The 14,077-nt window shown below is 39.3% G+C and overlaps 1 protein-coding gene across 1 annotated transcript in view; it reads left to right on the forward strand.

Moving 5' to 3' along the window:
* Window positions 1-1,908: 1,908 nt before the first annotated feature.
* The window catches only part of Hsd17b12 (hydroxysteroid 17-beta dehydrogenase 12), a 147,066-nt gene continuing 134,897 nt past the window's right edge, over window positions 1,909-14,077 (forward strand). Inside the window, exon 1 of the mRNA XM_046456339.2 lies at window positions 1,909-2,194. Within this exon, the coding sequence (XP_046312295.1) occupies window positions 2,035-2,194 (160 nt within the window). The 5' untranslated portion in view covers window positions 1,909-2,034. The remainder of the gene's footprint in view (window positions 2,195-14,077) is intronic.

The raw sequence follows: 14,077 nt of genomic DNA on the forward strand, positions 1-14,077 counted from the left end.
GGTCCTATAGATTCATAGCATACTGCCTCTAAACACAGATTCTTGTGTGGGCCATATACATGCCTACATATGAGTCAAAACTACGTATTGCTATTTTATAATGTTCCTTTCTTCTACCTTATCCTGAGGAAAATGGGACTGAATAGCTTGAGGGTACTGAGTTGGTGAGCAATGATGAGCTGGAATGTATAAATCTGGAGCTCTACTCTAAGCAAAGATATTGGGAAGTGGTAGAGGCTGAAGGAGAGGGTGGTGGGACTTTAAAATGAAGAGGCAGCCTCATCCAAAGGTATCAAACTCTAAACAGAATGATGCCAACTTCATTCACATAACCGAATTCTAGTAGACAACTAACGTTTTGAAGAACACTTCCAGCTTTATCACTGTACCTAATTTATCTGATAAGTGTGGAGAAAGAGTGGGGGGAGTGCACAGGAATATGGCTCAAAGTTAATATTATAAAACTATCAAGTTAGCCTCAAGATGAATTGAACTGTTACCCTTAGAATTACTACCCTGGAGTTCCTGCTTGAACCAAACCAAACCAAACAAACAAACAAACAAAAACCCCCAAACCAAAAACCAAAACAAAACCTTGAATCAGAAGGAAAAAACAACAACAACAACAAAAAAAACCTTGACTCACTAATGTGAGTCCAAATCCATGCCAGAAAAGGGAAGAGAAAGTCTTGAAGAGAGGAAAGGAGAATTATGGGTAAAACACTTACACAACTGTCTTACACTATTTCTGAAACTTACTTGGCATGAACCACTCTGGCATGAGCTACCCCTGCAGCCAATAAACCGGCTTCCTGTTAATTTCTCAGGTGTCCAGACTCATCTGTCCTAAATCATTCCCTGAAACTCCACTCTCTAGTCAGGCGTGATGCTGGCACACCTGTAATCCCAGTGACTTGGGAAGCTGAGGAAGGAGGATCACAAGTTCAAAGCCAGCTTCCACAATTTCGCAAGGCCCTAACCAACTTAGAGAGGCTCTGCCTCAAAAATTAAAACAAAAAGGGTTGGGGATGTGGCTCAATACCCGGTTCCAAAAAAGAAAGAAAGAAAGAAAGAAACTCCACTCGTTCACCGCACAAAAACGGGAGGGGGGGGGGATTACAGAAATTTTTCTTTAACCCAGTTAGAAGGTAGGTTATCTTTCCAAAACTAATTGTTCTGCAAGCTGTATTCCTATGGTCCATTTTTTCGTTTATCTTACGGCTCTTCTGCCTTTCTGAATTAGAGTATCTGACTGTAGCAAGCTGTTTGCCTTGAACTCCAAGTAGTTGGGAACGACCAGTTGTTTCATGCATAAAGCGGGTGGGAGGCCAAGCCTATAGAAGAACCTGAAGACGTAAGTGTAACAAGAGCGAATGTGTGCGCTGGGGAAAGGCACAGAAACAGGGTACTGCAAGCCTTTATCCGGAAAGACTACGGGAACCACGACCCCACACTAACAACGATACAGAAGTGCTTATACAGAGGTGAAAATAAAACCATGGCTCCACGCACACTTCCTACTACAAACTTCCCATTCGCTGGCCGCTTCTCTGATCCAAAGTCTATCTTCAAACCAGGGCTAAATCAGGCTGGATCTGACTGGCCAATCAGAAAACTAGGACCACCGCAGCCAATGAGAAACCAGGGCGCTTTGGTGGGGTGAGACTTGCGGCCCGGGAGCGGAATCCTGTGGGTCTTGGTGAGGCGATTGGGCGGGACTGATACTTGATTGGCAGGTGAACGATCCACATTCTTAGAACGGAAACGCCACACGGTATGTGCAGGTGGGGGTGTGGGCGGGGCAACAAACCTATCATTAGCCAATAGATGACCCACTACTAGCAGAGGGAAAGATAAATCACCAATGGCAGCACTTATATGGCGCCGTGGGCGGGGTTTAGGCTCAAAGGGTTCTACGAAAGGAGCGTGAGTGTCGTCCTCGCAGTCACAGCTGGCACCTCCTTCTGACTTCATTCATTCGATTTTTTTTTTTTTTCTTCCATTCACGGAGGTGGAAAGGCCTGCTCGAAAGCCATGGAGAGCGCTCTCCCTGCTGCCAGCTTCCTGTACTGGGTAGGCTTTGGCACCGTGGCCTACCTGTCCCTGCGCATCTCGTACTCGCTCTACACGGCTCTTCGCGTCTGGGGTGTGGGTAACGAGGCGGGGGTCGGCCCGGCGCTCGGTGAATGGGCAGGTGAGTCGGATGCCGCGCCGCGCCCTCCCTCCTGCCCCGGCTCGCGGCTCGGCGGGGCCCGCACAAACCAGGACTAGTGCTTGGCCTTCCCCTCCCCATCTTCCCTCGCCTTCCTCCCTCTCCTGTGTCCCGCTCACCCGCCCTACCTCCCTTAGCCATCTTACGGCTTGCTTAGACTTGTGGACTTTTAAAATACTAAATACGTTGCTGGCTGAACTCTGGAAATCTGAAGTGCAACTTGGAAGGTGCGAGAAATCTGCCTTAGCTCTGAGGGGCTTGTGTCTTTGAAGCCATTCCGGGTTCGTGGCCGCAGTCAGGCGGCTTCCTACTCACCTTGAGCCTTTCCTTCCGAGTGCTTTTAAAAGAAAAGTTTTTAAAAACAGACGCTGTGCTTAGGATGAAAAGCCTTCAGTTGACTTGTTAGGAGTGAGGATGGGGCAAGGGGTGTGGAAGCGTTAAATTTCACCCTCTTTCGGATTCGTGGAATCTTGCCTCCTAAACTGGAAATTTCATGTAATTTACAAAACCCCCTTTAAAAAAAATTCCCCATAAACTTTTCTGGCGTTCGAATGAGTAGGAAAAGCTTATTGCTTTCTCAGAACAATCGCTCTTCACGTTGCAATCAGCAACATTGCAGAAGGTCGTTTGTGGGGAAAAGTATCCCCACGAAGTGAGTTAAACCTAGTTCCAGCCAACTGGAGGACTTTAAAAATGGAGGACAAAGGTCAGATTGGAGAATTTGGAAAAATTACTTGTTTTTGTTCTCCCTTTTTTCCCTCTTTTCCTGCCCCCCCTTTTTTCTTTATTTTCCCTCTGTTTTGGCTTTTTAAAAACAAAACAAAAAAACCAAGCGTTTGCTTACGACATTCGTGGTTATTCTTTGATGTGATTATTCATTTTGATGTTCACTTCTGATTTTATTGAACTTTGGTGTGGTTAGGGTTGCTTGCAGACTGAGCTTAAGTAAGATACACGAATGTTATTCCATGTTATTTGTTCATTCAAAAACACTTAAAACAATTTATTGGGAAAGACATAATAATGTTAACCTTTTGGGATAGCAGCCTACACATTAGGAGAAAACATACACAAGTAGGAATGGGTGTATAAAATCTTTCCCTGATGTAAGCAGCTATTGACATAACACTTCACAGTACTTGTTATTCTTTGATAGTATCAAAGAAAGACTTTTAACTCTTTCATATAATAATCAAATTGTAATTTCAAAATTGACTCACCCAATTTCTTAGTTGTTGGTTTGGAAAAACTTGTTTGTGGACTTTATCAACAGTTACACAAGATACTAAAGCTATGGAGAATCAATTATCAAGATAAAAATTTGTGGGCTGGGGTTGTGGCTCAAGCAGTAGCGCACTCGCCTGTCACGCGCGGTGCACTGGGTTCGATCGATCCTTAGCACCACATACAAATAAAATAAAGATGTTGTGTCCCCCGAAAACTAAAAATAAATATTAAAAAAAAGATAAAAATTTGTAATTTGCAATCAAAGAATAGTGTAACTAAATTTTAAACTATTTAAAATAATAATTTTTAAATAGTAATTTAAATATTACTATTTAAAAGTAATAACAACTTTAATAACTTTTAAACTGTTTAAAATTGACCATACTAATAACTCAAATAGTTAAGTCCAAGTCATCTATAAGTAATGCCTTAGTAAAAGTCAAATAATGTAACATTGTCATTTCATTGAAAACATTTGGCCCGAGGGGAAGGAAATTGATAAATAAGAGAAGGGTTTATATAGCATTCAGAATTAAAACATTGGGGCAGCCGAGAAGATCATGGTACACCCTGGATTATTGGAGAATCTTAATTTTTTAAGCTTTTAAACAGAAGCAGTGATCAAATTGGTATTTATAACATTATTTACATGTGGCCTGGATCTACAAAAAACAAAACAAAACCCTCTACTTCCTTAGTCTCTCCAAACAGGGAACCTTTTAAAAACAAAGGAAATTAAGATCAACACATTTTAAACAGGTTCTTTACAACAATTGGAGGTGGTGGTGGACACTTGAGTAATTAGGGTTTAATTACCTAAAAATAGGTAATTTGTTTAACCAAAGTTATGATTTTTACAATTAATCTTTATGTGTAAATAATACTAATAAGATGTCTACTTTACAAAACAGTCTGTTTATTCCTGTGCCAGTCTGGTGGGAGATAGTATTTGGGAGGCATTGCTTAATTGTACTACTCATTTAATATTTTCCTCAGTAATGTGTGTTGAATTGATAGTATATTTTTATTCTTGTTATTCTTAAATCTCTTCATGTGAGTAAATTTAATTTTCCTCAGATTTGGGATCTGAAGTTCAGGGACTGTGGATTCTCAGTTTTTTTTGTTTCCCACAGTAGCTTGCACATTCAGATATGAGTCCTTCGAAACTTAAACTTGGAAAAACCCTGAAATACAAGTATGCTTTGCCATCAATAAAAATATTCTAGGCTACAGATTCACAATACCTTTATTTCATTTATTTATTTTTATGTGGTGCTGAGGATTGAACCCAGTGCTTCATATATGCTAGGCAAGCACTCTACCATTGAGCTACAACTCCAGCCCAAGGCCACAGATTTTTTTAGTTAAGTTTTTAAGACCATATACTCATTACTCTTCACCCCCATTCCCCTCCCTTAATTCCTCATCAGGAGTTCAATTGACTTCTCTCCTAGTTCTCTCTCCAGTCATGTTCCCACTCAAGTGAATCACATTGGTTCTACTGGGCTCCTAGTAGGTAAGTTTAGCCAATCTAGAGGGTAGGACTTTTTTGCCTGGCATACAGGTACTGTATTTCTTGAAAGAACAAAGAGATCCCATGAAAGTGGAGCTTCAGTAGTTTGAAGGTCAGTGTAATAAGTAATCAAAAGATTGCCAATGAAGGTAGTCAGTTCTTACTAAGGAGAGAACTGTCATTACTGCTGATCAGTAAAGAATGTAATCTGTAGAATTTGGTTTGAACATGGATAAACTTTGCATTTATTTGTGCAGTTTCTATCACTGGAGTTCATTAAAACAATTGCTATTGAAATAGAGATGATAGATACAAGGGCAAGGTAAGCATACTTCCAAACTAAAGATATTTGATAACTTTAAACATTAGACGGCACTCTGAATGCCTGTTTTAGTTTTGAATGGAGAAGGTATTGCTCCAGATAGCAAAGAATAAATTACCCACTAATTATTTTATTAGTTAGATTTTTAAAAAATAGCTTATTGAGATGCTATTCATATACCATACAATTTATCCATTTAAAGTGTACAATTTAAGATTTTTATTATGTTCACAGGATTGTGCAGCCATCCTCAGATCCACTTTCAGAACATTTCATCCTCTGTCTTATATTCCATTTGCTCTCACTGCCTAACCCCTACCCACTCCATCCCTAGGCAGCTGCTTTGCTACGTGGATTTGCCTTTTGTGCACATTTCATATAAATGGAATCATTCAATATGCATTTTTTGTGTGTGACTGGCTTTTTTCATTTAGCATAACATTTTATTTTATTTTTAATATTTATTTATTAGTGTTTTTTAGGTGGACACATAATCTCTTTATTTTATTTTTATGTGGTGCTGAGAATCAAACCCAGTACCTCATGCATTCTAGGCGAACGTGCTACCACTTGAGCCACATCTCCAGCTCCAGCGTGATATTTTAAAGGTGCATCCATCTTATAGCATGGAATCATTTTTATTGCTGAGGAATATTCTGTTCTGTGGAATGAGGTTAGATTTCATGTAGGGCCTTCACCTCTGCATTTTGCTCTCTGCATATCTGCATTAGCAAATCCTCAAGGTGTTGCAGCTTTGGGTGCTGATGGAACTCATCTAGATCTATAATAGTCCAAGGTTCTTCTAATTCAGTGGTTCCTGAGCACTTATAAAGGACATGTTGTGCTGGAGTTCTCTGGAAAAGGCATTCATCAAAATTGCTTAGCCACGCTCCAGCAATCAAAGGATTTCCAAGATTACCAGTCTGATCACATTCTGTTTGCACATTAGATACATATATAGGATTTACCTGAAATGACTCAAGACTGCTGAAGAAATCAAAACTTATCAATAGGGCCTTTCTTTAGGATTTGAGATATCACATGATTTGAAGAACTACATATGAAATGTTAATTTTTAAAATTGGCAAACCCAGAGGAATATTAATAACCACCATTTGTTGAATACTTGAAGTATGCCAGGCACTTGACAGATATTGTCTCAAATCTCTCTTTGAGCTGTACTCCATTTCCCCTGTGAATAAGGAGGAAATGAATGCTTAGTTAAATAATTTCCCTCGTCTATAGTTTCACAGATGGAGAATTGCAGATAGGAATTGAAGCAAAGTTATCCATTCTGCAAGATCCTCATGCTTGTGGTGGTGATTGGCTTATAGACTGGATGAGTTGGGAGTGGATTTCTTTATACCCTAGGAACTTTATTAAAAACTTTTTGATTCAAGGCACACTCTAAAATTTGCACATGCTTGTCATCTTTGGAAGTATCGCAGAATAGTTTGTTCATTTTAGAATCACGTAGCTGGTGATTTTCTTCAGATTTGTAATCATGAATCTTGTTGAACATTGGAAGGTCACTGAGAGGCTTAGTAAAGCAAATGGTTGGACTGTCATCATATGTCTGGACTTCAAATATTTTCTGTTTATGATGCCAGCATTCTCCAATAAATTAGTGATTCCCTAGAGGTCCAGCTTGGTGAATATAGCATGCTCCCTATTGACACTCTGAAAGTCCTAGTATCAGGGAGTAGGTATCTGTTTTTAATAATGAGCTGATGTTGGTCATAGTACCCATTATAAGGACCATGTTTTTCAAAAAATCAGAGCAGGTGAAGTCATAAAAGTTCTTGAGTACTTATTCATTCTGCATTTTAGCTCTCAAAAGGGAGTCCATGTGCCTAAATGGGTCAAGTTCTCTAGATCGGAGTTAGCAGGGCAACCTTAAAGTTCTGGCGCCAGAGGCTATGAAAGAGGAAGTCGACCAGCTGGCAAGCAGACCTGGATGCTCTTTGGAGGAAAAATCAAGAGGGACGTGTCGCAGAATTAGAGATTTAGAATCTTTCTCCCCTTACCCTCACGGGCCCCCTTGTCCCTGTCCTGCCTTTTCTGTTTTCCTTCCTTTATGTGCAACACTAACTTTCCTATTTAGAAATCAAACATTGGACCTTGGGGACCCAAACCTATACTTGGATGCTAGCTCTTGTATTATTAGCAGGTTTCATAGGATTGTTGTAAAGGTAAATAAAAACACTTTTTTTGTGTAAATCATGTTAACTGTGCCTGGCACAAGGTGTGTAATATTCATAATATTATTTGCCTTAGTAGCCTTATGAGCTAATTGCCAGAATAAGGCTTAATAAGAAAAAGGAAGGTGGCTTATCTTCAGAAAACAGAGATTACTGTTGCCACTGAATCTGAGAGTGTTGGGCTTCAAAACTGATTTTTGTTTTAATTGGTTGAATTGAATATAATATATTTATTTCAGTTTCAGAAAAAAAGGTCCTGATTTTAGATAATGAAATTTATAAGTCCAGAATACATGGTAAATGGATTTGAATAGATAAACTGTAATACCATTAGATGCTATTTATAGAAAAGGGCAAGTTAAAAGATGTTGAAAAAAAATAGTGGATCTTTTATTTCATTTCTATCCTTGTGATCCTTAGCAAAAAATCAAAATACAGCAGTTCTTATGCATGTTTCTGGGATAGATTGAGATTAAGGCTGAGGAGGCAAGGCAAGCAAAACCTTGGGGGAGTGTGTGATATTACACTTTTCATTTGCCCATCTCTCTAGAGTGCTAAGGTCCAAAGAGATGACAAACAGTAATCAAATGTACACATTGTGGAAAGAACATTTGCTTGGTTCTGTGAGAGTTTGTGGGGGAGGTAATAGAGCTGCCCTTGGGAAGCTTTACAGAGATGAGATCTGAAGGGTAAGTGTGAGATAGCTCTGTGTAGAGTGCAGAAAGAACAGAAGGAAGAGCATTCTTTTTTGGGGGTGGTATTGGGGAATTGAACTCAAGGGCACTTAACCACTGAGCCACACCCCCAGCCCTATTTTGTATTTTATCTAGAGACAGGGTCTCACTGAGTTGCTTAGTGCTTCCATGTTGCTGAGGCTGGCTTTGAACTTGTGATCCTCCTGCCCTTAGCTTCCCAGACTGCTGGGATTACAGGTTGTGCCCATCACACTCAGCTGAGGCAGGAAAGAGCTCGGAAACAGTGGGCATGATGTTGCATGATGTTGCAAGGAGCTCGAGAGGAAGGAAGGCGTCACCAAGCAGGGCCCTTTCATCTGTGTCCTAAGAGTGATGGGAAGCAGTTGGGGGGATTTGAAGCAGAAGGATAATGTTGTTGAGTTTGTACTTATGAAGAGAATTTCACCATGGTGAGTAGAATTTCACCATTTCTTTCTTGGGGAAGAATCAAATCACTGTGGTATGGGAAGTTTTCTTTGCCAGGGACTGAGTGATGGGGTTGTTGAATGAACCCTGGAACCAGGTTACAGCTTTCTCAAGGTAACTAAGTCTGCCACAAATCCCTGTCAGAAGGAATGATTTGTTTGATATTTTGATTTTTTTTTTCCTAGCAAGGCAAGACATTTACCCTATCTCCAACTGTCAATTCCAGGGATACTGTCTGCTTTCTAAAAAGTCATTTTACTACCATCAGGTAAAATTATTTCTATTTAAATAACTCAGTCATAGGAGGAAAGGAGGCAAGGCTAGACAATTTAAGAAATTGAACTGTTAGTGCCTCTCAAGGGTGTTCCATTGGGAAACAGTATTGCTGACAACAGATGCGCTTTGGAGTCAGTGGGCACAGGCAAGCTTTGCTGCTCACTAAGCTCTTTGACCTTGGGCAAAAATGGTCAACCTCTGAGCTTAGCTTCCTTCATCTTTTAAATGGGAATGATAGTTTTTAGGATTATTGTGATTGTTATGAAATAAGATGTAAATGAGGTTCTCATGTAGTTCTTTGAACATTTTTATGGATTCCAAATAATATGTGTAAGAACATCTTTTATTTGTATAAAGTATTCTTATTTGACAAAAAGGAATTGTAGTTCACTCAGTTGACTGTGGAAAAAGCTGAAGTTAGAAACAGATAAATTAGTAGATGACTAATATGCCTGCAGAAGAGTTACTTGGTGAAAGATTTACTATCAAAAAAAAAAAAAAAAAAAAAAAAAAAAAAAAGATTTACTATCAGTTCATTTATTTGTGACTCCTCTTTAGTAAATCTTAGATAGGGTGGACTTAGAAAAATTTGGATAGGTCCAGTTGTTCAGTTACATTTGAGAAAAACTTTCAATCCTTTGAGTCTTCTTCTCCATGTGTAATGTGTTAGGAAAGCCCCTTGACTCCAATTTCAGAATAACCAGAGTCCACTCATTTCTAAGCCATCAAGAGCTCTTGCCCTAATAACAGTAATAGCCTCCTGTTTCTCCACCTTTGCTCTCCAATGGTTGATTCTCATACAGTAGCCAGAGTGATCTTTAGAAGACTCTGGTCAGATCATGTGATGCTTGCCCTGATCTCTCCAGTAGCTTCTCATCCTACTTGAATTAAAACCTGAAATCCATCCTGTGATATTAAACAAGGCTTTAAAACCACTTGCCTCCTTTTGCCTCTGACCTCATCTTCACCCACTTTCCCTCTTACTCCTGCCCTTCTAGCCACACTGACCTCTTATTTGTTTCGTTTCTTTTTTTTTTTAACATTTGAGCCACATCCTCAGGCCTTTTTTTTATATTTGTTTAGACACAGGGTCTTGCTGGTGCTTAGGGCCTCACTAAATTGCTGAGGCTGGCTTTGAACTTACCATCCTCCTGCCTCAGTCTCCCAAGCTACTGAGATAACAGTCCTGTGCCATCACATCTGGCTTCATTGTTTTTTGAACAGACCTGGCATTGCTATCTTGTGTCCTTGGCCCCCCACCCTCACCCTGCAGATAGTCACATAGCTGACTCTCATTCAAGCCTTTGTTCAAATATCTAAATGGAACCTACCATTTTACCTTTAAAAAGACAGTCCTCTCTCCCATACCCCCACCTTGATCTCTTTTACCCTGCTCTACTTTTCTTTTTTGTTAGCATCCGTTCTCATCTCCTGTCCTGTATATTTTGCTTTTTTTTTTTTTTTTTTTTTGAAAGAGAGAGACAGAGAGAGAGAATTTTAATATTTATTTTTTAGTTCTCATCGGACACAACATCTTTTGTTTGTATGTGGTGCTGAGGATCGAACCCGGGCCACACGCATGCCAGGCGAGCGCGCTACCACTTGAGCTACATCCCCAGCCCCATATATTTTGCTTTTTTATGATGTTTCTTATTTTTAGAAGTAAGCACCATGAAGGCAAGGATTGTCTTTTTTGTTCACATATTAATCTCAAGCACATAGGACAGTGCCTGCACACAGTAAGTTTTGACATGTAATCGTTGAATAAATGCAAATATCAAGTTATTCAGTATATTTGAGATTAAGAGCTAATGTATTTTTATGGATTGTCTTTCTACATTCCCTTAAGTTTGAATAGTGACAAATTTAAGAATGTTGGTCTTTCAAAAATGAAATTATTTAGTCTTAAAACAGAATACAGACTATAACCTCAGGCAGAAGTTGTCCTAGTTTAGGCTCTGGAGCTGGCTTACCTGCTTTTTGAATCCTGGCTTTGACAGTTACAAGCTGTGTCACCTTGACTTTGTGTGTCTCAGTTTCCTCATTTGTAAAATCAGGATCTATTTGGTTTGCAGTTCTGATTAAATGAGGTTAAGTGATTTAGCGGGTGTGAACACTTAGAACAACACCTGACATAGTAAATGCTGATATTGTTATGTCTGTTATCACTTTTGTCTGTGGAGATGTCCATCTTCTCTGTTTTAGACTTTTTCTTGAATTTCTAATAACTTGCTGTATATATATCCCTCTGGGTAGTGATGAAAGATTTAATCCTAGCATGTTTAAAATTCATCTCTCCAACTTGTTCCAAACTTCCTATTTTTGCTAATTATATCACCACCTTGCTCATCACCCAGGTCTTTATCAGAGACAACAAATTCAGGTGCCTCAGGCAGGTAAAGGAAATGAGAGGAGTGGCCAGAGGAGGTGCATATGGAGAGATGTCTGGCTGCTCAAGGGTGGTGTGCTTGTTGCAACCCCCACTCAGCATCACCCTTTAGCCATGTAGGTGTAGACCTTGAAGCTTTCTTACAAGAAGCCCAGATCTAGATTTTCATGTGGAGACTTTCTTAAATTTTTAAGGTTCATGCAAATTTCTCAGATTTATTGTGTGGGCTAAATATATTATGCTAAAGGGTCAAATTCAGCAAGTGGCCAGTTTGCTTCTTGAATTCCTAGAATCAGGCTTTCTTTCCCACAGTTGGACAGGAAATTGCCAAGTCATACTGAATCTGCCATCACAGGCTCTTTTGCATCTACATTGCCCTAATGCATTTCCTACTTACCAATTCTTATGCACCCTCTGTATTAACTTTAGTCTTGCAAAAATATCTCCAGTATATTACTTGTTAAACTTTACATACACACACAAAAAATTTGGCATCTATGCAAACATCAAGCTCCTCAGTGCATTTTGAACCTGCTCTTGTGTCTTCTTCTGGTGACTTCTCCAATATGTATTCTTCTTTGGGTGAGTAGCTCATGTCCCAGACCCTCCCACCACCTCCTGTACGGAAAACCTTAATAGGTTTCCTTGACTGTTCGATGTTGGTTACACTGCCTGAAGTGCCCTTTCTCCTGTTCCACATTCTTTCCACGGTTTCATTTTGTGAGATTTTACCCATATTTTAGAGTGCAGATTATGAATTTTTTTCCTTGGGGACTGCCACATGGCAGTCATTATGTACTTTTGGAGCTCTGATAATGACTGTTCTTTTATGTGAGTTTACTTTTTTTTTCCTATTCACATTTGTTACCTTAGTTGTAAGATACATGAGGGCATACATTTGTTCTAAACACATTGTGGTACTGGGGCTTGATCCCTGGGGCACTGTATCTCTCACCTACATCCCTAGCCCTGTTTATCTGGAGAAAGGGCCTCACTAAGTTGCCTCAGTCTCCTGAGTAGCTTGAATTACAGGGTGTTCTACTGTGCCCAGTTCACCTTTGTTTTAAATTTCCCACCTGAAAAGATAGACTGGAATGAAACTAAGACTGGGTAAGCAAAGACTGGTTACATTGTTATGGAAACAGGGCTATGAAAATAGCTTTGAAAGTGTGAAATGCAGCTAAGATCAAACATTTTTCTTGAGTGGCATTGAGGTAACAAGCTAACTTTTCTTCATCTGTGATTTTAGGAAACTGTTACAGAGCACTGAACACTCTGCTGACAATAAAATTTAAATATTAATACATTTTGGTTATGTATTACTTGTCTCTGGATCTTCATTACAAAACTGTTGCAAATAGACTTTCTTTTAAATAAAAAAATTTTTTCCAATTAAAATTTCTGTAAAACTTTGCTAATTGGGAATGCTGAGATAAATTAGTGAAAAATTCAGTTCTAGGAAATGTAGGTCAAAATGTAGTTTTTTATTTGGAAGCCCTAATGAAATAACCCCAAACCTTCTAGAACCTTCAGACTTTTAAAAATTATTGGAGACGTAGCCAAATTCCCTGGAAAATTTCTTTTGATTGTAAAGACATGGAATGGTGAGTATATAGAGCGAATAATTGCAAAAAAATTAAATATAGAACATTGACTATATAGTTTATTTGCTTCATGGAAAGAAGCAAATACTACAGTTAGTTGACAGGATTTACAAAAATGCAGTTAGTCATTTTGTAAATCTGAGAAAATGGAAGGGTTGTCAAGAGGTAGGAAAGAACAATGATAGAATAACTGAACTGGAAGAATTGTTAGCAACCTCTTTAGTTGAACTACGAGGAAAACATGAGCAGGAAGAAATGATGACTTGCTCACAGTCATGCATCAGTTAGACAGTGGCAGGCAAGATAGTTCAGTGGCGAAGGGCAGAAACTGGTGGCTATACCTATGGTAGATTGAATGCTGGGAGTGATGAGCAGCAGGCTCTGACAGCAGGGTAGTGAAGAGAGTAGTCAGGGACAAAGTAGAGGAAAAGCGGAGGTGATTTGTGGTACCTGTTGAACTTTCTCAGTCTGAGATGCTCCAAAATCCAAAAGTCTTTGAACATATTATACATGGCACTTGAAAAGTTCAGATTTTGGAGCATTTCAGATTTCAGCTTTGTGGTTGAAGGATGCTCAGCTGGTAAAGTTTATGCAAATATCCTAAAATCTGAAAAACTCCGGAATCTGAAACACTTCTGATCCGACTTTTGGAGCCCCAGCCTGTAACAGTGAGAACGCTGGCCACACATTCCTGCAACTGATATGAGGAAAAAAAATGGCCCTTTCAGACAAGAGTCTGAAGCTGTAAAGAAATGATGTGTACCTCTGTAGTCCTGAGGGCACCCTTATACCACATGCTCTTGGTATACCCTATCTAGATAATAGGAGTGGGGGAATTTGTTCTTTTTATGAAGTGGTACGAGTGAAGTTGTTTGCTCCAATATCTCTTAACTACAGTCTCAGTCCAAACCACTGATAATGTTGACACTGAATTGCCAAAGAAATATATTGTTTTAGTGAATGCTTCTCAAGGTGGCCAGGAAAGGGTACAGTATCTTTTCGAAATTTAAATAAACAGTTTTAAAGTTTCCTTAACATTTTTATTATGTATAAGACTCATTCTCCAGATTGGTTTTTCTCTAATGACTGACATTAACTGCTCACAGCCAAGATAGCTTCCAGTAGAAATATTACCAGGCTTGCTTTAATGATAGCTGAAACTCCAGTCCTGTC

Source organism: Marmota monax, unplaced genomic scaffold, assembly GCF_021218885.2.
Source record: "Marmota monax isolate L192 unplaced genomic scaffold, Marmota_monax_Labrador192_F-V1.1 WCK01_AAM20220418_F8-fsc00047, whole genome shotgun sequence".
In the NCBI taxonomy this organism is placed as follows: Eukaryota; Metazoa; Chordata; class Mammalia; order Rodentia; family Sciuridae; genus Marmota; species Marmota monax.